Source organism: Haliotis asinina, chromosome 5, assembly GCF_037392515.1.
Source record: "Haliotis asinina isolate JCU_RB_2024 chromosome 5, JCU_Hal_asi_v2, whole genome shotgun sequence".
NCBI classification, from domain to species: domain Eukaryota; kingdom Metazoa; phylum Mollusca; class Gastropoda; order Lepetellida; family Haliotidae; genus Haliotis; species Haliotis asinina.
In genome coordinates this window covers 73,605,304-73,628,657 of record NC_090284.1, presented here as the reverse complement: position 1 = coordinate 73,628,657, position 23,354 = coordinate 73,605,304, and the positions used below count along the sequence as shown (strand labels likewise).

Sequence of the window (23,354 nt, the reverse complement as noted above, 5' to 3'; positions counted from 1 at the left end):
ATTACACTTCACAACGAAAACCATGATGCTGTTGAAAGCTACGACAACGTAATAAAAAAATTCAATTCTTGAAATTAAAACAAATTAAAGTAATAGGAGCAATGTTAGACTGTATCAATATCCACAAAAACAAGTGATATATAATTCATCTGCAGATTTCCCAAGTGATGTGTCTTTTAACAGTCTAATATGCGAAAACGTGATCTGTCGTTTCAGGTTTTTCACATTGCTTTATAGTCTCATTGATCAACCAAGATAGCACACCTGGCAACTAATTGCATATTGTGCGTCATTCGTTTAAAAAAGTAATTTAATTAGACAATAATGAGCAATCAATGAATGTATCAGCTGTTAATCCTTTGAAAGACGGGTATTGTTTTTACATAGACACAGACACGACAGAGTGTACTCAGTATAGATTAGTAAATGTACACTATCTTTTGACAATCCCCATTTAAATCCGCATAAAACTAATTAATCAATCAGCGTGTTAGCGGTTAATCCTTTGATCGATCCAGCCAAAAGAAATGCCAAATGGGGGCCTTTGTCGGGTAATCTAAGTGGCGTTACAACTAATTATACCTGTTAGAAATTCATTAAGTAAATGATGACAAATAACGTGTAGGTTTATACCACCTAACACGGATTACAAACTCGTGACACCAAGTGATTTTGACAGAATCGTCTATGAAAAGAAGGGTTGTAACTCGAAACCTAGGCAAAGCAGGAGACAAAACTAAATGATAGTAGATTGTGAGAACATATAGCTTTCATTTTTCTCAACAGCTTTCGCGATTTCAGGTTTGTACAAACCTGTAAACAAAATAGTTTACCCCCTGAAATGTAGATGAATACTGCACAGACCCTCATAGCTATACCCTACGTCACGGAGACGCGCCACTCTGATTGGTTGAAATTTCGTTTGCGGCTGAGAATTTTGCATTGTTGTCAAAAAGGTCGATTTAAGTTCATTAAAGATCGAAATGAGCAATTTTGATGACGGGGTTCATTTATGACGATGTCAACGAGTGATTTACGCATTTGCACCCCCTAGAGTATATGTGATCTATAAGGAACTATAACAAAACTTATATTTCAGAATATCTACACAGGCGTTAAAGATCCTTTATGCTAAAAGAATTATACCTGGCAGTGTGTCGGTGGGATCATGGAATACGTATGATTGTAAGAATATGATGCCCACTATGTGTTCTGGACCCTTATTCTCGAAACGTTCGTAGCCTTAAGAATTCTTAACTATGGTCGTGGCCAGTGTCTTAAGAATGGACTTAAAAATTTCGTAGGGCTACGAGCGTTTCGAGAATAGCTAGTCTGGTCGACATGCCGTTCGGAGGGAGATCTGGAACACCACATTCAAGCTGCCCTTGAGTCGTGATCGGTGTCACAGTGTTTTTTACGCACATGTATATACGTTTTAAAACCAGTATCAAAGCGCTTGTGTTTCAGGACGTTGATTCATCCAACAGGCGGCATCCTTACATTGTCAGCTTGCGTTAACCCCTTTGGTCAAGGCGCTCGACCTCAAATCACAAGGTACGTGCTTAAAAGGGGGCGTGGTGGGCGTGCTGTCTAAGGCGCCAGGCTAGTAATTCTACGACCCTGTGATGCCGATATCGAGTTCACCCGCGAAGGGGTGTAAAACCTTAGAATCTACTTTGTGTGCAGCCTCTTTCAGTGTTGTCACAAACGATAGAGTGCAGTACACAACCCTCTATATGTAACAGTCAATATGTGTAATCAGTCATTTCACGTAATGACTAAATGAATCAGTGACGTGCCTATAAGCAGTAGGCAATACGTAATGACAAAAATGTCCAGTCAAGGACTGGACTCCTTCGGTAACGGTGGTGGTACAACGATGTAATAAACCATTATGCCCAAATTGGTGTGCCCAAACTTTTGGTTTTGTCGGGTGGTTAAGCGAGAGCGTGTACGCACGCACGCTTTGTCAGTAGGGGCAGGTAACTCATCACACCATCTTTGAATCAGTGATGACTACATGTGTGAGTACAGTAATATTGTATATGCAGTAAGTAATACTGTATGAATAGTCTGGAGTACAAAATAGTATAAAGATGTTTTCAGTGATAGCTACATGTGTGAGTACAGTGACATGTGATGTCAGGAAGTGATCTCTGGCTAGGACAGAATCTCTTTTTATAAGTATGCTTTATTGACTTTCAAACGAAGAGACTTATCAATAAATTAGGCTTAAATATTAAACAGTAATCACTTGATTGGAAGGCCAGCTAATATCAGTTATTTGGACGTCTTGGAGTAGATTCTAACTGAGGAAACAGAGACGCGGTTCTTGACTCTCAGTTTCTGGACAGTTGCCTCAGCGGAGTCGGCTCTCTCCTCAGCATATTCAAGGTCCTGCTGCATCTTGCGGAACTTAGCCAGGTTCATTGTGGCAATCTCCTCCTGAAAGAAACAGATTTTCGTGCACTTGTGTTTGTACATACGTTTGGGTTCACTGTTTGCAGTGGAAATCAGACATCCTGGTTATAACACCTTCCCTAAGTATTTGATGCAGCCTAGCCCTAATAACTGATAAATGACAGGGAGTCAGATCACTGCTACTACATACTCGATAGTAATTGAATGTGTTGAGACACCATTTCCGAATGAAACTGAGCAATGCATTGGTAGGTGGACCTGATTTTCCTTTGACTGAATCACATTCAAACCTATTACGGCACAATACTAAAGGAACCAACGCAATATCTATTGGATGAAGTCTCCACTATTAGATACACGAAGTTTCATGGATAAAACGTACTTGTAATTCACAAGAATAGGTTAATGTACTTGAGAGTTTGGTATTCGTTTTATTGCCTATCTATTCATTACCCACTAAATGATTGCTTGTTTCCAGAGAATCACAAATTGAAGTACTGGACTATAAGAAATCGCTTACCACTTCTTCAATGTGTACCCGGTATGCCTTCAGTTTGGCATTCAGCTTGTCCACTGTCTCCTGAAGTCTCTCCTGAGTCTTCTTGTCCTCCTCAGCCTGGAAAGTCAGGTCCTTCAGACGCCGCTCTGCAAGACGAGCACTCTTCCGGGTTTCCGCATGGTGGCGCTGCTCGTTCTCAAGCTCGGAATTCAGTTCACGAATCTAAACGATTACAGAAGATAAACTTGCACTTCTTAATAAGATAATATCCAATTTGCATCCTCATTATTATGCATCACAACAAATTATACACCGTGTTTGGAGACAATCACCGTGGATATATACATATTACGTTTAAAATATATTCCTTACGGTTACAAAGCGTCAGACAACCACTGTACGATATGAAGCTCACCTTAAGCTCGAGTTTCTGGATCATCCTCCTGCCGCCTTTGAGTCCCATGCCCTCAGATTCTTCAACTCTTATCAGAAGTTCCTTAACTTGACTCTCTAGGTGCATCTTGACCTTCAACAACTGTCTGCTATTGTTCTGCTCAATACGGAGCTCTTCAGACACACGAGTGAAATCGGCAACAGCACGATTGTAGTTCTCCTCGGATTTGTTTAGTTGGCTCCTCATATCATCAATGTCGGACTGTACACAGAACAGTAATTAAAAAATGAATCCAAAAGTCTTGGAAAGATGCAAATGTGGATTCGGAAACATATGCGATTTTTTACTGGACAATAGGTAGCTTGGGCAGTTCCCATGAACAAGCAAAATCTAAAGCACTTTCTTTGAGAAAGGATACAATGGTTGACCGATATCCGTTTGAAATTTGTCTCCGAGTGGTTATCCAGGATAGTAACATTTCGGGGCTAAGAGATGTTTCAAATATATTAATCCGTCTCACCTGCATTGCAATGATGTCGCTATCAAATTTCCTCTTCTGGTTAGAGATTGAGGTGATCTGGACAGTCAGCATATTCATACGTTCTGTGACGTCACTCAGTTCAAGTTCAGCAGCTTTGCGGGCGCGTTCAGACGACTCCAGTGACGTGCGCATCTCCTCAGTTTCTCCCTTCAGCATGTTACAACGGCGTTCAAGGGACTGATAGGCTTCACGAGACTCGTCACGCACTTTCTGGAAGTCCTCGATCTTAATGTTGAGTTCCTGAAATATCACAAAGCCACACGTAAGTGACAATATCTTCTACATGATATGTGTGACCATTAATTCTGACAAATCCATGTCTGAAAAAAGTTACAATTACTGTACCTGGTAGGTATATACATGTATAACTAATCATTAGATATAACAAAGTCTTATGATATACCCTGATCTCAGTGTAGTATTTCTTGGAACTTGACTCAGCCTCAACACGAGAACGATTAGCTGCATCAAGGGCGATCTCAAGCTCATTGATGTCTTGTTCCAGTTTCTTCTTGATCTTCATGGCATCAGTCTTACTCTTGGTTTCAGATTCCAAACTGATTTGCAGTGACGCCAGAACCTTTTGATGGTTACGTCTGTAGAAATACACAAGAATCAAATACATCAATAAACTTTAGAATAGAACATACACTAGCTACATTCTTTATTGCCATAAAATGGTATTCTTTTGTCCGATATTGTACACAATTAAAAATGAATATTTATTCGTAATGTGACTGGTTGTTCTAGCAAGAAGGATATCTTTCATAAACACATGCTCATGATTCCGTCAGGACGGTTATATTTAGAACAGGAATATCTCACCGAGTGTTCTCAAAGTCTTCCTCCTTTTCTGCTATACGTCTGTCGATGTCAGCTCTTACTTGAGCTAATTCCAGTGTTACCCTCGCCACCTTGGCCTCTTCCTTTTCCAGAGAGGACTCAGCTTCCTCCAGGGCAGTCTGGAGTTCCTCCTTCTCCATCTGGAGACGCTTGCACATCTTCTCGATGTCATGGACACCACGGCCGCCTTCACTTAATTGACTGGTTACTTCATGGATTTCAGCTGAAACATTTGAAGCATGAATGTATATACAAACTGTTCATAAGCAAAAGCTCACAAAAAGATGTGAATTTAAGCATATGTTCGGTTGGAAATATTACTTTATGTGATGTACCAGGCTATAGGTGAAGAGTCAAGATGGATGACATGAATGAGTTTAAGAAGTACAGCGTTTACATAAGGTTTTACATATCTCCTTCAAGAATGCCAATACATACCAGACAAGGTCTTGTTTTCTCTTGTTAAAGTCTCCACTTGACTGCGGTATTCCTCAACTTCACTACGGAAGCGGAAGAGTTCGGCTGAGTAGTTACGGGACTCCTTATGAGAAGTTTCTAACTCTGTCTGCAGATTGGTGACCTTAACTTGCCATTCATGCACGGTTCTGTCAAACGTTCTTTGCTTCTTCTCTAAGGTCGTAGATGTTGTGTTTGCCTGAAGTATGTATGGGTTTGCTTGATGTGAATATATAAGACACTGCGACTATGACAAGAACAGATCCATTACACAGATAACCACATTAACACGTCAATGCACTGACACACTGATAAGAATCCCCTTTGCCATATGTACCTACCCTCTCAACATCCACCATTAGATCTTCTAATTCTCCCTGCAGTCTAAATTTGGCCTTTTCCAACGCGTTGCATTTGCTATATGCTGCCTGTAGGTTTTGTTCAGATTCTGTCAGCTTAGCCTGAAGACGACGCCTGGAGGAACAAGAAAATGTTGTACATAAACTTTGCTCAAAATGATGAAATGCTTCCTAAGCATTAACAGAAATATTCAATAAAGGTGATAGGTAGCACAAATCTAAAAGAGAACAAAAGTGAGGCGTTGATGTGTGTAAGAGCGTAAGATAGTTTCAAGACATTGGCCTGTAGTTTACCTGGACTCTTCAATCTCCTCCATCCTGCAAATGCCCTCAGTCTCATATTTGGATTTCCACTGCTGAGCTTCATTGTTGGCTTTGGCCAGCTGACGCTGAAGTGTGGCAGTTCTCTCCTGCTCTTCCTCCAGTAGATCTCGAATGCTGTCCATGTCCGAGTTCAGGTTTCGAACATCAGATTGGAGTTTCATGCGAATCTGTATGTAGACGTCATAAACATTAGACATATTAGAATGCCCAGAAGAATCATGTTGCGTTATGGACACCAATGTTTTCATTAATGTTGTTGAATTGATAATTTTGAATATGCTGAATAACAGGATAATCGAATTAGATCATATACTTAGCATACCCTCGTTTCTTCCTCCAAACTTCTTTTGGCTTCCTCCAAATGACTAGACAGAGTGGACTTCTCTTTACTCAAGTGACTGACGTGGTGTTCAGCCTCCTCAAGTTGGCGGGTGATCTCACTGCATTCCGTTTGTAGTTTGAACTTACAGGACTGGAATTCATTGATTTGTCGAGTGGACTCTTCAATCCTCAGGTTCAGTTCAGTGAACTGGGTCTCCATCTGTTTAGACATCTTTTCCGAGCATCCCTGGTGGGGGAAAGGGGTTGCAATATATTTCCTCTAAGAAGGATTTATGAATTGGTTTTCAGTTCATATATTTTAAGGGAAATATGATTACTTATCGTCATGTTCAGGAGACAATTGAAACATCAACTGTTAAACAAATGTAGCTGCTTACCCTGTTCTTCTTGACGTGATCAAGCTGGACCTGAAGTTCCTCAATCTCTCCCTTCATTACTTGCTTTTCCTTCTCGAGTCTGAAGACATGATGCAAAATAGGAGTTAAAATTCAACCCAGCTCACATTTGACCATAATCACGGACCCCTCATACACCTGCCATTTTCTTCACTTACTTGCACTTCAATTTGAGTAGCTGCTCAAGTTGATCACCGAGCTCGTTGACAGCATCTTGGTGTTTCTTGCGAAACACAGTCATCTGTGTTTCATGATGAATAGCACTTTCTTCTAGCTCTCTTCGCATCTTTAGAATCTCCTGCTCCCGTTTCTTGTTCAGTTCAACCTGTCAATATTTGAACAGATGGAATTATAAAAATACATTCTGATTTTGTCAGAGGAATAGGAAGTTTAGTAGGAATAATAGTCGATGCAGTATAACCTTTCAAGAACTTCCTTACAGTGAAAGACTTTGCTTTAAGCTCAGTTCCGTACCTGTACTGACGTGGCACCACCAGCTTCGTCCAAACGTTCTGAAAGTTCTTCAAGTTCACGAGCCAACTCCATCCTTTGCTTTTCAACCTTACAACGGGATTGTCTTTCTGTTTCCAGTTCCTCCTCAAGTTCCCCAATGTGAGCCTGAAATGTGTCAAGAAGAAGGCTGAGGACTGCATTCCATTTTTCTGTTGCGAATTTAGTTTGGAAATAAATTTGTGGTGAAAACTGCATGATTTCAAAAGTGATGTTTTTCGGATGTACGTTTAGCATGAAAATTACACAATCTATTTTATACCTGCAATTCCTTGATTTTTCTCTGAAGTTGAGCTCCATTGCCTTGTTCGTCCTCAAGCTGTGAGCTTATTGTGGAAATGTCCTTGTCTTTCCTGCAAAAAGGGAAATATGTATCAATAAAGTCGTTATGAAGTAGGATTTTTACAATTAAATGATCATAGTACATAACACCATATTACCTCTTAAGGGTGTCTTCCATTTCACGTCTAATATATTCCAGTTCTTCTACAACTTCCTGTGTCATCTTCAGATCTTGTTCCAGCTTCCTCCTGACCTTCTCAACGTCAGCTCGCACTTTCTTCTCACGTTCAAGAGAGTCTTCCATATCATCCAGTGAATGTTCTAGTTTGGTTTTCAGTTTTGTAAGATGGTTGACTTTGTCTTCCTCGGCCTGAAGAGCATCAGCTGTTTTTTGATTTTGGGCTTCAATGTCCTTTTTGTTCTTTGACAGTTTAGCCATAGCTTCGTCTTTCTGGGCAATTTCATCCTGAAGGGTCCGGATTTGGTTTTCTTTGGTTTTCGTTTCTTGCTCAGCCTATAAAACAAAATAAATGAGCATTTTCATCAACAGTGCTGTTGAAATGTATTTTCACTGTAATGTGTCTACAGCTATGTGCTTGGTGATACCAATCATCATGATGTAGTCTGCACAACGATAAATCGGATTCTTAATGTCTGTGAGGCCATAGCAATCGGCAGTGTATTTGACATGTTACCCACTTTGACCTAACAAATCAGGGGTGTAAACTAGCAGTTACATATCATAGAACTGCATACTGTAAATATGAATCAAGTTCAGTCAGTATCTTTAGTATGTCTGGTTTGTTTATCAACTAAAGATATTAAGTACCTTATCAAGAGAGCTCTCAAGTTCTTCAATATCTTTCTTCAGCTCATTGTTTTCAGTTTCCATTTGTCTCCTCTTCTCAACAGCATCAGCATTTGCATCCTCTTCGTTCAAGAGGCGCTCTTCCAGTTCCTTCAACTGACTTTCAAAGTCAGATTTCTGTTTAAGCAACTGCTCAACTCTTTCTTCACAATCATCGATGATGTCTTGCTTGGTCTGGACCTCGAGGACCAGATCATTTTTGGCCTTCATTAGGGTGACGTTTTGTTCCTCGAGTTCCTTTGACCTGGCTGTGATCTTGCAAAGCTCCTCTTTTGTTTTGACCAATGCTTCCTCCTTCTGTTTCATTTCATCTTCAGCAGCAGCAATACTAAGAAGAGGCTTGACCTTAGTGTAGAACCTCCACCAACACCAGTTCCTCATGGCCAGCCATTTGCGGATATTTTTCTGGATCATTTCCAGAGCAACTCTACAAAGAATCAATTTGAATATTGTTATTGAACATTGTTACTGAAATAGTCTTCTGAACTGTATTACAAAAACAGTTTTTGCATTGATATGCTTTGTTTCATTTTTGATTCATCAGAAATTTAAATTTTATCGAGAAATTTGAAAGAATTTTAGTAACAATCAAGTATAAATTTATTCTAAAAGCACATTACCGTAAAACTTCAAGCATTGACAGGTTAATAAAGCTTATTACAAATAATTTGACAATAGATTAAGTGTACACTGGTACCTCTTATCATGTAGATTCTTCAGGTATTTCCTCATCAAGTAGCCACGGATGTGAGCCTGGAACAGAGCCACAATTGTGGACAGTCGCTCGTCTCGGAGTTCTTCGAGATAACCAAGGACACCTGCCTTGAAGAACACTTTGGTATTACCCAGACGGTACTCATCTGGGTTCATTTTCAGAGCCTCCAAAATGTTGCCAGAGACAACCTTGCCCTCAACAAAGCCTTGAGGAATAGCATTCGGAGCCAAAATGGAGTATCTATTTGCAAAGAAAAGAAAACATAAAGTTTGATGAGGATTGATCAACGATTACATTTTAAAAGCGATATAGCTTCTAACATATGCAAGTTAGATATTCGAGAATATTTAGCATTAAGTGAATGGTGGTGACTATTAATAATTTTCATCTGGCGATTGTTACCCATTGAACAAAATGAGAATTTGTTACCTTTGTTTGAATTCAGAGTACACGACTCTGCTGGGAAAGCCCTTCCTGCAGATACGGATACCCTCGAGTACACCATTGCACTGAAGCTGATGGAGCACGAGACCAGCATCAATCAGGCCTGGAAATACATTTCCACATTGATTTCATTTGTCAAGGAACATCATACCCTTTAAATGATACAAAATATATGAACTGACTGTAAAATGTTTATGGAAATGGATGTTAAAAATGTCATCACCTGGTGTTTTGGTTTCGTTGGGTATGATACACCGTACAAAGTGTGGATGAGTTGTGTACAAGTTTTTCATTAGCTTGTTCAATGATTCCTGAAACAAATATCAGATAATGATTATATTATAAGGTCCCCCAAATTTGAATTATTACATCTGATAAGATTTTAAAAGGCATTGAGTGTGTCATAAAGTTTCGAGAGTAAGTGTGTAAGAGTTTCCTATCAAATAACACAACACAAATACTCCAATGATCTTAGGCAGGCCATGCACATTCATACAATTGCACAGGGAAAACATTTTTCAATATAGTCTTACCCTGTGTGTGGCGGAGATGGTCTGGAAAGCAGAACTCTTCTTCTTCTTCTTACCAGCACCGGCAGCTGCTGCAGCATCTGCACCATTGACAAGATATGCTTTACCAATACAGAAAGTGGTGTTTGCACATACCAGTTGTATACAATTACCCATTAAATCAATAATCTTATCAATAATACTCATATGTCATTCTATTTAACCTCAAATAATTTCATAACTCAATCATCTCGCGAAACTGTGCAATAAACTCTACACACCTGGTTCAGCTGGAGAGAAAAGCATCTGGACAAGTGGCTCCTTAGATTGTTTCAGGAGATCCACAATGGTCTCGTTGACAGGGTCCTTGTTTTTCTCCAGCCAACCTCCGATGTTGTAGGGTACTGTACCAGCATAGTGTTTCAAGGCGAAGTCACCGTGCTGGCCTCCTTTCATTGACTTATTTGGCTTAAGGAAATTAGGTGATTTTCCCATGTGGTTCTCAGTCAGTTTGTCCTTAAAACTCTTGTCAGTAGCCTTGGGGAACATACACTCCTCTTCTAAGATGGATAGAATACCCAAAGGCTGAAACATGAACATTTACAAACTATAGACCACAAAAACACCATGGTCCTGATTATAAGAAATAGCTCGACTGCACTAGTTTATACAGACGTGTTTATTTAAATGATAACGTTTTAGTGATACTTATACACAGTATTGATGGGTTGTGAGTGAATGAAACATGGATGTTTTGATTGCACTAGCCTAGAGAAGTTGTTTATCGGATTGCCTATAAGCATCCTATAGAGCTTAAAGTTTTCCTGTCAAAATGACCTGTGAAGATCCGACTTAGAATTGATCGTCAATATTATTGGGTGGTCGTGCTAAATTTGTGCACGTATGCCATTGTATCCAAGTTGCGTCGGTCGATGCTCAATTAATGGATTGTCTGGTCCAGACTGGATTATTTTCAAACCGCCGCCATATAGCTGGAACACTGCTGATTGCGGTCTAACGCTAAACCCTTTTACAAAATGGCCCGGAATAAATAGTTAAGAGTGAACAGCCTTACCTTTTCAATGAGTTCAATGCATGCCTGCAAGTCCATTCCAAAGTCAATGAACTCCCAGACTATGCCTTCTTTCTTGTATTCTTCTTGCTCCAGCACAAACATGTGGTGGTTGAAGAACTGCTGCAGGCGTTCATTGGTGTAGTTGATGCAGAGCTGTTCAAAACTGTTGAACTGTAACACAAATGTCAGTCTGGTTAGAAAGATCAATGTGTCTCATAGTTATCTTAAAGGTAAGATTACCAACATTTTGATAAAGAGTCTTGACAAATTATGTATATCTCTGATGTCTTGCTACTACATGAAAAATTGGGTTGTACTCACATCAAAGATTTCAAACCCTGCAATATCCAGAACACCAATGAAGAACTGTCTGGGTTTGTTGGTATCCAGTGACTGGTTCACCCTCTTGACCAGCCAGTTGAACACACGATCGTAGAGGGACTTGGCCAAAGCACCAACAGAATAGAGAACCTGATCCTTGGTACGTCCTTGGGTTACGTAATCCATGGCCACCTTGATTTTGGGTTTACACAGAGCCTTCAGGAAGTCACCACAGTTGACGCCCAACAAGAAGGAAACCTTCTCAGCCTCAGCAGTTCCATCAGGCTCAGCCTGTTCACCCTTCTGCTTGAACTGCATCTCACCCATGTGCAATATTGAACCTGTACATTTGTAGGCGCTAGTTTTCTCGTCTCCGGTGAATCCCAGGACATCAAAGGCTTCCTGAATAAAAGAAAATGTTAACATATAACATAAAAGTATTGTTTATTTATTGTTTTATGTTCTGTCCTTTTGTGTTATGTTATGTACTTTATGTCTTTGGCTCACAGTAATATGTGAAGTGTAAAAGATTGTGCAAAATATCGAAATTAATCCTATTCTGTTGAGGGAGTACTCATTGAACTAACATCAGTCATTTTCATCTCCTCCTTGTCGTCGATGCCGTTGACTGTCAAGACTCCCTGATTGATGAAGGTGTAGAGACCAGCATCAGGTTTGGCCACAATCGTCTCTGCAAATAAAGATTGGTGATTTTAATGAGTTGGATGAGATGGATTAATTAATTGAACAAAGTTTCGAAATCTATAATTTTTTGGTTGATTTCAAAGCAGGGTTTGTCGTTCGAAGATAAAGTTATGTACGTTTCTGCTTACCTAAGACAGACGGAACAGCCTGTGACAGCATCTGGTAGAAGATGTGGTAGTTCCTCTCAACAGATTGTTGGTAAGTGACGCGAGATTTCTCAAGAAGATCTGGACAATATGCACATTTCATTAAAGCTAATTTGTGTCATAAATATTATCTGATGAATATATTTGAAATAGCGAAACATTAATATTTATATGCATCTATTAATACACATCAAAATAGAACAGTGGTCACGCTACTCACATGTTTCAATGTCTGCACCAGCGATTTTGCCAGATGTAGCAAAGTGAATTCTCACAAATTTTCCCTGTGGAAGAAAAATAATCTCTCACCATTTAACACCGATATTGGTTCATAAATAACGTTCAGCTGAGGACTATTACTAAACGTACACTTAATTTGATACTTTCTTTTGATTATACATAACTACCAGAAAAAGATAGAATTTCTATTTCAATTAAAGTTTTAGAGTAAATGATCTTCGGAAAACTTACGAATCTGGAAGAGTTGTTGTTACGGGACGTCTTGGCGTTACCGTAGGCCTCAAGGACAGGGTTAGCCTGCACGATCTGATCCTCGAGGGAACCCTTAAAGATATACATTAGGTATGTTTCGTACACAGCAGATATGGATTGCATCTTAACAAGCTCGGAATGTCTCATTTTTTTCTCAGGACATATTTGACAAAAAGTTAAAATTAAGAACGATTATCATACGACTCTTTCTGAAATTCTCTGCTGAAATTTTATTGTCATGTTTCACCTTCTTTTCGTCTTGTTCTGCCTCTCCCTTGGAGGCAGCAGCGACATAAGCGAAATAGGCGATGACCTTTTTGGTGTTCTCTGTCTTTCCAGCTCCAGACTCACCACTGATACAAAGGTGAAAATCAAATTGTATTCTCATTGAAAGACATACTACAGTGCAGTTACATTCCATCTTAATTTCAGTATATTGCTTTACTGTATACTGTTTTTCACAATGTGAATTTAACAAAACCTGCTTATATTATTACTGCTAACTTGCAGTCTAAAGTGTATAAAGTTTGCGCATTTCTTGTTTCCTTGTACTGCAATGTGTACATAATGGGTAACTTACGTGATCAGCATGGATTGATTTTCACGATCTGTAATAAATGGCAATATTTTGAAGCTACTGATGAAAGTGATCTCTTGTGAGACTTAGACGAAGAATAACTGTATGCATCTTGTGTTATTTATATAATTAGGTTTAGAATAAGCTTTAGTTTTTCAGCAAATTATAAGGACTTGCTTTATCAGGAAAATTATGTGTAAAGCCGATTATTGCCTTTTTCGCGTACACCTGGTGTCACCACAAGATTTAGATAAGGCATTAACACAGTTTTTTGTTATCTGGTTTTCAATGAGGTGATATTAGTTATTTTCTTATTTATCAAATGTAGAATATATAGCAAACATTACCTTGCACCATGAACTGGTAGGCGTTGTCAGAGATGGAGAACAAGTGAGGGGGCATCTCAGTCTTCCTCTTGCCTCTGTACTTGGCCACAATGGACGGGGTGTAGATGGGGAGGCGGCGGTAGGGGTTGATGGCGATGCAGAACAAGCCTGAGTACGTCTGAAGGATGGAGATTTTCCTTTGGTTAGGCAGTTGGTCATGTATGCAAACATATTTATGTGCGCACGTGCCATCGCGGATAATATGTACATTCGTGCGCGCACGAGCACATATGTCTGACTGTTTGTTTGTGCGTATGTGCGTGTGTGTGTGCTTGAGTGTGTGTCTGTGTTTGTGCGTGCGTGTACATGTGCGTATGTGAGTGCGCGCATGCGTCCATGTGTTTGAGTGTTATCCAGCATGCCACTTACATAGATCAAGCCAGAGGTGTATCTGGACCTCAGGTTGTACAGGACGGCGGCTTCGTTCAAATAGGTCATGTTAGCGATATCCTCGATCTTCTCGAACTTGGGAGGATTCATCGACTGAACTTCATCTTTTTTGAACGTCTTAGTCTGAAATAATAAGTAAGAGAAAAATTCAAATCTCAATTATAGTATATCCTTCATATCGTGTCCGGACCATCTCACGCAACTGGCATATGTTGAACATTACGCACAACCGAAATGCTAATATCTTAGCACTAATACCTCGTTTGTCTCTAGGATGAGAACTGTAACTTCCTCGCCCTTTGTGCTCTTCAGTTCTGCAGCACGGAATCCCTGCTCTGCGTCAGGCGCCCAGCAAGATTTCTTGGCATCAAAGGATCGCTTTTGTTCCTTCAGCAACTTCTTGCGGTCTACAGCAAGATACTGCATCTCAGGGTCGGTAGGATCGTAGGAGGCCATGTTGGCAAATGTCGTAGATGGAGTGGATTCGAAAGCTGGGGATTGCTAAACAGCTCTGAAATATGGGAAGGGTCAGCTTTATGTTTGTACGTTATAATTTCACAACCAAACTGACTTACAAACATGAATATTTCGTCACAGGTGTATGGTACACACTTCTCAATGTCTGCACGAGGAAATCCTGCAGTGCAGCATATTTTAGGCGTTACATCTTTGCGATGATGACAAATGAAAGGTCAGAAATAAAATATTGCATTTCTCCATGTCTCTTGACGGTCGTAGTAATTGTTGCGTACAATTGTCATGAGGCTGGCGGAATTAAACATGTAACAACAGATGTTTATATCCATTATGCTGTTATTCTGGAATATCATGGTTGTTGATATGTAAGATATACTTACGAGTGCAGCTGGTCTGATTTCTCCAAGGAACCTAACCTGTATATATACCCAAGATATTCAAGACGACATTTGCATGAAAGAGCGTGATTGGTTGACTGAGATAACTGAGACTTCTCATTGGGTGTAACAATGTCATAGGATACACCACCCGTAACACGTAAGATAGATGATCACGTGGACTCTTTGTGGGCAGCACCGACGAGCTCCCCCAACCCCATTGCCCTCCCCATCCCCAACCCACACGACCACACACCCACAATACCAGCAGGGGGTATTCTGGGTCGGCCTATGTCCACCCACAACAGATTTCAATACATCTTCAAGTTACGACTAATTAGGTCACTAGCGGCGGGACGCTACCCTGGACAGTAAATCTAAATGTATTTCATATCGGCTGAATTGCATCACTACATTCGTAACAGTCATTAAGGTTTTCTGTATGAATCAATTTGTCGCTTACATTTGTAATGTTTCAGTTATTGACCGTCTTCGTTCACACGCAGCAAAACACACGTGTTTACATTATACCCTTGTCTACATGAAACGTCCAATTCCACTTGTATTAACGTCCATGCCTCAAGGAAAATCTTAGAAGTTTATATTCGTCATGATGGGAAGTTTTAAAGAGCGTTATATCAATCAATGATATGAATTACTTCAGGATAATATAAGATCTTGGTCATATTTGGTGTAGTGTTAAAATGCATACGCGAGTCGTTTAGTCCGGTATATTGTGGTACAGTCGGGTATTTCACAGCATTTACATCCAGTATTGCCCGACAAAACCTCTAACTCATCTCTACCTATGCAATCGTGGTTATTGATGAATTGTGCAAGATTCATTAATCTTAACACAGGGTTCAGATGTTGGCTATTACACGTTTTGTTTAAATTTTAAATACTGACTGTGTAATTTACATGACTTACAGGGTGGTGATAACATTACAGCACTGCCACGCGCTAATTTGCATATCGCATTATAGAACCTTACGCGTGTGTGTAAGCAACACTATGACAAAACGAAAACTGTACGAAAAAAGTGATATTGTTCCATGCACATGAAACAAACTTGTCATGATTATCTAACCTGATTATCATGCCGGTAATTTACACAAATGGAAAGAGGTGAAGTTTTAATAAGTGTTCATAACCGATTTTTATGCAAGACTAAATTTGATATATATAATATGTATGAGGTCGGGTGGGTGTTTGTTTGTTTGTTTGTGTGTGTGTGTCTGTTCAAATAATCCTCCCAGGTAGTCTGGGTGACGAAAGAGTGGCAAGTCGGTAATTCGAACACCTGCCTCGTTATACCTAAAGTCGTCCATGATGTGACATTTGATTTTCAGTGGATACCGTCATTAATCTGAACTAGTGCAAGTAGATTTGAAAAACAATAAAACTGAACGGAAGATACACGTGCACGTTATGCTGGAACAAATGTGAGATACGTTTATTCTTGGGGTGTGGATAGTCTGTAGCAGACCCAGCAGAGTGTGTTACGTGTGGGCTAATGTGTCAGCTGTGCGGGGTTCGGAGGAACCATGTAATCTACATGCGTGTGAGAATGTGATGCCCACTCTGTGCTAATGGCTGTTGTCTACGGGGTCTCGGAAAATGATATGGAACCTGTTAACGGCTTGTAGGTAAACCACTTTCAGACTGACCGAATCAGTCACAGGGTTGCAATGTTTCCCAATCGCCTCATACACCGAGAGTGTTATGACTTGAAATAAGCACGAATGTCATTTCATAGACAAAGAGAGAAAAGAGGCAAGGGATGGTGTTGAGCTGCAAATAAAGAACACATATGAAACAGGTTACATAGCGCTTTACACATGGTGAAGGGGAAACAACTCTGCTGATCTGTTCCGAAATATACGTTGCCAAAGTCATTATGTGCATGTGTATATCGTCTCTCAGAAGTGGAATATGACAGACGTTTTGGTTTGAACCAGTAAATGTACAACAATTGTCTGGCGTCCTGCATGATTAGGGAAATCAAACTCTATAACGGTCTTAAGCTGTAAGATTTGAAGACGGCTGTTTCGTCAGAAAATGTACTCTGAACCAGTTTACTTTTTGAAACTCCTCAGACAGTACAAATATTTTTCTCTCCTTATACATTATGTGATGAGTGCACGTTCATAGATCGACTTTGCGTTCGTGTTTGTTTGTTTTCAAGATCAGAAGCTATTTCTTCATACAAGGTTTACCATAATTCATATCTGTTTCCATGTAACCGAATAATGTACAAAAGGACGCACTTGTTGAAGAGCTATGCTAATATTTTGTTTAATTTTATTTTATTCCAGCATGTTGCTGAATTACGGCTGTCACGTCTGACGTGTTAACTACGGTAGAAAGAATAGCCGGCTTCAAATGAGTAATGAGTTTCCTGTTAAATCAAGTAATGCCACTCAAATATAATGCGGAAGAAGAGGTTCAGCACTATCAAATTACTTCCATTACATACTTATATTCACCGAATCCACAAATTCAAGGTTAATAACGTAAAGTTGCTTATGTTTGTAACTAAGGATGAATGAATCACCCGTAAAATCTCAAAGGTTATCGGTCTAGTACCCATCGCGCTGCACGAAGATGCAGAACAGTATTACTGTAGAACAGTAGAGAGTTACCACAGCCATTGAGTAAGTTAGCTATCTCCGTAGCTTCCATACAGTAGTATGATACTCATCTGTTATGTGGGTGAGTTTGTGTGTGTAAAAATCACTCCACACTCAATGTATTAGCGGTGAATCTCCTCGACGTGATCGAATCTCTGACGTCGTCTCCATCAGTGAAACATGAAATCTGACAACAGCGCAGTTATACTGGAATTCTAAATACGTGTTTGAACATAGTGGCCTCGAAGTGTCATTGACATCACTGCTACCTTAACAAGATGTATTCTATATTCCAGTATACACTGACGGGTTCTCACTGTGCTTGACCAACGTCTCCAAACGGAGATCCTACACTCCTCCTTCGTCGCCCCCATCCCTTCACTCCAATCTCCTACAACCTCTCTCCCTGTTCTTTAATATTCTCAATGCATAATTATGTAGACTTCAAAGGTGTCCACAGACGTTCTTCTGAATAAACAGTGTTATTGATATTTATAGATCTACATGGGCTGTATTGTATATATTTGGTCTGGGTCGGAAAGATAGACGGTCATATTGATTCTTCCTTTCGGTAATGTACAGCGGTCAGTGAATTTCAGGTTTAATCAATACATCCGATACCTCATCTCGCAAAATTCACAAATCATACGTCGACCATAACCAGTATGGTTACAAGGAAATGAGACTGACTGAGTTCGGGTTTAGGTCGTTTTTAGCAATATTCCAGCAACACCACGGCGGCAGAAATGGGCTAAACACAATACCCACGTGGGGATTCGAATCGGGTCTTCGGCGTGACGAGCCAGTGCTTTAACCACTATTCTACCACATCTACACATGGAAACGACAATGTCTAGTGTGCTGACTATGGAATTTGTGGATTTTTTGTTTCTAAAAGTGTAAAAGGTTGTGGAGATAACCCTGACGATAAATGTGGATGTATATCAGGAGGTCTTTTCAACTGCCCTCCTTCGTCGGGCAGTTTATGAAAGACCTCGGGCTTCTGCAAATGATAATGCCCTGAAAAATAGCGTTACCTTTATATTAGCTTGTAGAAATGGCAGGAAAAGTGGAGTGACTGGTTTGGATTATGAAGCTCAGTTAAGCATTCAGTAATGTTTGCTGGAAACAGGTCTTCGAGTGGCTGTCGATATTAAACGTTGGAACACCATGGAAGTAGCTGTAACAATAGTGCCAAAATGTGACATATGATTTAGATGATTGAAAGAAGAAGCTACGCTGATTGAAAGAAAATGCTTCTCTATATGTCCGTGCTAACACTTACATCCTAATGAGTGAGGATTCCAGTCTGACTGGCGCCTGGACCATTAACCAAAAGACGTAACACCGCGATTTGCTGCCCCGTTTCTTCTGCTTCTACCTAATTGTTATTTAGAACGTAAATTGCTAACTGTAAGGACACCCACGTCAGAGTGAAATCTACAGGAAAACGAGCAGAGTAACTATGAGTTCAGATTCAGATTAACCGAGACAGTAAGTAAGCATAAGAAATCCAAGGTCACTCCTGAATATATCTTTCTTGTGCAGCGTCTTTGGTTTCAAACATGGCCGAATACAGGACTAATCATCGATGTTGAGAGCCCGTCTGTCGGTGTTATGAGTTGTACGCCGGCTACATGGTCAGATTCCACCAACAAAGCCTGCCCTGTTCACTTGAGGAGGGAATCATATGTTCACTGTAGATAGCGCACACATAGTGGGACGTCCATGTCAAACAGCCCGAAATAGCTGGAATGTATATCCGATAACGCATGCCTACCTGACAGCAACCATTACCAACAAGCAACCAATAGCAAGACACATTTTAAAAGGTGTATATCATTTTAACAGCAATACGAAAACCTTAATCGTTCAGTAACCTTCAGAACTCAAACAATCAGCAATACCCCAAAGTTAAACAGTCAGTAATGCCCGCGTCTCAAATTTTGGAACACATAACGTTGTGTGCACGATAGTGAGAGGGAAATGCTGAGCACACTTTTGGCGTCATTACAATAGTAACCGTTCGCCGGTTGGCTGGTGGCCAGGGAATGTCATCCTTGGAGGAAGACGAAAGTGGAAGACGAGAACGAATACTTCTCCTGGGTAAAGTGATCACACGAGTGAACGGTAGTCTGTCGCTGACAAAAACATAACTACAAGCAGAGCGGAACGCCATGTTGGCATTTGTAAGACCAAAGAGGACGCTGTAACACGCGGAAAGAACAGGATTCTCGGTCCTTTAGAAACGTATTTGATTTTGCTTTCACAATAGCCGATCGATGCTTGTATATGTGGTAATATCCATCAAACAACCCACATCAAACATCTCACATCCTACATCTCACATCTCCAATTCCATATCTCTCATGCCACATCTCACATCCCAAACATCGCATTTCACACATCAACATCTCACAATCACACATCTCACATCGCATATCACACGTGATATTTGTATCACACGTCTCACATCTCTCATGTCACATACAACATTCCACATCCCACATCCCAAATTCCACATCTAATGCCTTACATCCCATATCTCACCTTTCATATCCCATATCTCACATCCTATATCCCACATCCCACATCTCATATCACACACCTCACATCTCACACCCCACATGTGATATTTTTTATCTCACGTCTCACATCCGATACCCTACATTCCACATCCCACATACAACATTCCATACCACACGTTACAAATAGAACATCCCACATCTTACATTCCACAGCCGACATCAGACATCTCACATCGCATTGTACATCTCATAGCTCACATCTCATATCTCACATCTCACATCCCACATCTTAAATATCAAATCCCACATCTCACATCTCACATCTCACATTTCACATCCAACATTTTACATCACAAGTTGCAAAGAGAACATCCTACATCTTACATCTTAGAGCCGACATCAAACATCTGACACCGCATCCTACATCTCATAGCTCACATCCCATGGCTCACAACCCACATTCTACATCACACGTTACAAACAGAACATCCTACATTTTACATCTCACAGCCGACATTCCACATCTCACATCCTACATTTCAAATCCCACATTCCACATCTCACATCCTACAGTCTACATCACACGTTACAAATAGAACATCCTACATCTTACACCTCACAGTCGACATCAAACATCTCACACTACATTCTACATCTCATAGCTCACATCCTATATCTCACATCCCACATCCCACATCCCACATCCCACATCACACATCTCAAATCTCACATACCACATACCACATACCACATACCACATACCACATACCACATTTCAAATCCCACATTCTAAATCACAAGTTATAAATAGAACATCCTACATCTTACATCGCACATCCTACATCTCATTTCCCACATTCCACATCTCACATCCCATATGTCATATCCCACATCTCACATCTTACATGTTACATGTCACATCTCATATGTCTTACATCTTCCATCCTACATCATACATCCCACTTTCCACAGCTAATGTCTCACATCCAAAATTCCACATTCCACAATCCAAATGTCATGTCTTACATCCCACATCTCACATTTCACATCTCACATCCAACATCACACTTCTCACATTTCGCATCTCACTACCAACAATCCACATCCCACATCCCACATCCCACATCCCCTATCCCACATCCCACATTTCACATCGCACATCCCACAACCATCAACTCTCAGCTCATATCTCACATCTCACATCTCACATCTCACATCTCACATCCAACATCCCACATCCCACATCTCACATGCCACATGTGATGTCTTGCATCTCATATCTCACCTCTCATATCTTACATCCCTCTTTCCACATTCCCTCCCCCCACCCCATCTCACATCTTACATCTTACCTGTCGTATTCTATATCTCTCATTTCACATTCCACATCTCACACCCCACATCTCATATCTTATATTTCATGTCTCACATCTCGCATCTCACTACCCACAATCCACATCCCACAATCCACATCCCATATCTCACATCCCACATCCTACATTTCACATTCCACATCTCACACCCCACATCTCATATCTTATATTTCATGTCTCACATCTCGCATCTCACTACCCACAATCCACATCCCACAATCTACATCCCATATCTCACATCCCACATCCTACATTTCACATTCCACATCTCACATTTGAACAATTTATTCATTATTGAATTGCTTATTACTTTCTGCAAGTCAAACAACCAGCCAACAACTGTCATTGCGTTGCCAAACCGCATTCCATCGGCACCATATCACATACTACATAAAACCGTCAACCCACATCCAAGTAAGATATGATTTACTGCTGTTTTCTGTGTGCAGAGTTGGCAAAGCTGTGCTCCGTTTCTGCAAAATCTGGGACATGCTGATTTGCTTTCAAAATCTGACATCTTACTTAATATATAACTACATTCCTTATCTATCTCTCCCTGTCTTCCTACACAGAGAATTATCCTGGCACAATGGGGGGCACAGCATATACCATTAGCTCCTCATTGCTGTAGACAAATGACAGGCAACTCTCAGCAAGTGATGGCTTCACTTAGCATGTACATATTGCTCTGCACAACGAAGTCGCTCTGCCAAAGATTGATTGTCATTCACATGTGCAGTCACTATCGCTCACTGTACGTACTTTCACGTACTTCAGGTCAGCTACTATGTGATCAACGTAGTCATCGTTTGCCAGATTCATGACGGGCTCTGTTAGTAAAGTCTGGTGTTTGAAGATGTATACAAATTCTTGAGAAATGGTAAAGTTAGGCTTTCGATGAACAGTCAAAAGAAAAGTTCAAATTAGATCTTCATTCGATATATTTTAGAATGCTTTCTAAGAAAATAAATGTGCTGAATGATGGCTTGACTTTCAGCTGAACAAATCGATCTATTTCACAGCTGTGAAAGAGAAAATGCTGTTTCTATTCTATGTACAAGCAGTTACATAATACCCCCGACATCTGGTATCTCGTGCAAAACGTTATCTGTTGTGTAATCAACCAGGGTCTTCCTACATCCAGACTGATTGCGGTGTGTGTACTATATCTTATGTACGTTGTTTGTATCTCTATGTTGTAACATGTTTTTATTTGAGAGTTACCAGAGCTGGCTGAATCAATGCTTCAACCAGACCATCTGACCCTATGTACTGTTTTGGCCTTTCTGACTCATATTTGAGCATCCCCAGTTTTATCGAGTAGTTATATTCCTAGTTTTTTCGTTCAGCGTGTTTTCTAAACCAACCGCCAGAATGAAACATGATGTTAAGGGTTCTGTTGTTTTAAAAGCCTTACTGTCCGAACCATAAGTAAGTCAGATTGTTTTAAGAGGATAATGGTTCGGTTTGTTCAAGGTCATTGGTGGGACACGAACGTTTCAACTATTTGCCAATCTGATTTTATGTATTGACAATGTTTCTCCAATAGCCCCTAAAGACTCCTACATGTACATATTAATTAAACAAAACGTTAACCCATGTTCGCCGACCTCCACCTCTCTCTATTCCAGAACAAAGAGCAACGCATCTAGCTGACATGGCACTAGGGAACACTATTATTTTTGTTCTGGAGCGAAAACTTGGCTGTAAAGTTGCTTGCAGACAGAGTACATTTTATCACTGCTTGCTGGCACATTTACTTGCGGTAAACCCATTGCACCCCTCTCCCCTCACACTGCAACAGGTAATGAATTCTTATATGCTATTTTTGTTTTGTAAGGTAAATAAAATCAGCATATGGCTTGTTAACTACACAAGATCTGGCAAGCCTATTCGGTTTGTACCTTTACTGCTACAAATAGCAACACTACCAACACAGAGACGCTCTGTAATAACGTGGACGGGATTGATG

The 23,354-nt window shown here is 40.3% G+C and overlaps 1 protein-coding gene across 1 annotated transcript; it reads right to left on the bottom strand.

Moving 5' to 3' along the window:
- Positions 1-2,175: 2,175 nt before the first annotated feature.
- Positions 2,176-14,450, bottom strand: LOC137285264 (myosin heavy chain, striated muscle-like). Its single transcript, XM_067817577.1, has 32 exons — positions 14,253-14,450; positions 13,974-14,117; positions 13,566-13,722; positions 13,222-13,249; positions 12,889-12,994; positions 12,621-12,713; positions 12,370-12,433; positions 12,132-12,230; positions 11,886-11,989; positions 11,299-11,700; positions 10,978-11,148; positions 10,184-10,487; positions 9,927-10,003; positions 9,617-9,704; positions 9,379-9,496; positions 8,932-9,189; positions 8,196-8,661; positions 7,525-7,880; positions 7,347-7,437; positions 7,049-7,192; positions 6,733-6,899; positions 6,557-6,635; positions 6,160-6,405; positions 5,808-6,004; positions 5,496-5,628; positions 5,137-5,353; positions 4,681-4,921; positions 4,259-4,451; positions 3,835-4,095; positions 3,336-3,575; positions 2,942-3,142; positions 2,176-2,445 (listed from the first exon to the last, which is right to left on the bottom strand). The coding sequence occupies exons 1-32, from the start codon at positions 14,448-14,450 to the stop codon at positions 2,281-2,283; spliced, it is 5,808 nt and encodes a 1,935-aa protein (XP_067673678.1). The 3' UTR covers positions 2,176-2,280.
- Between the last annotated feature and the right edge of the window lie 8,904 nt (positions 14,451-23,354).

Coding starts and splice junctions, on each gene's coding strand:
- LOC137285264 (XM_067817577.1), bottom strand. CDS start 14,450: ATGGCCTCCTACGATCCTACCGACCCTGAGATGCAGTATCTTGCTGTA. Junction 10,488..10,977: donor GCATTGAACTCATTGAAAAG/GTAAGGCTGTTC, acceptor TTCATGTTTCAG/CCTTTGGGTATTCTATCCAT. Junction 7,193..7,346: donor GAAAAATCAAGGAATTGCAG/GTATAAAATAGA, acceptor GACACATTTCAG/GCTCACATTGGGGAACTTGA.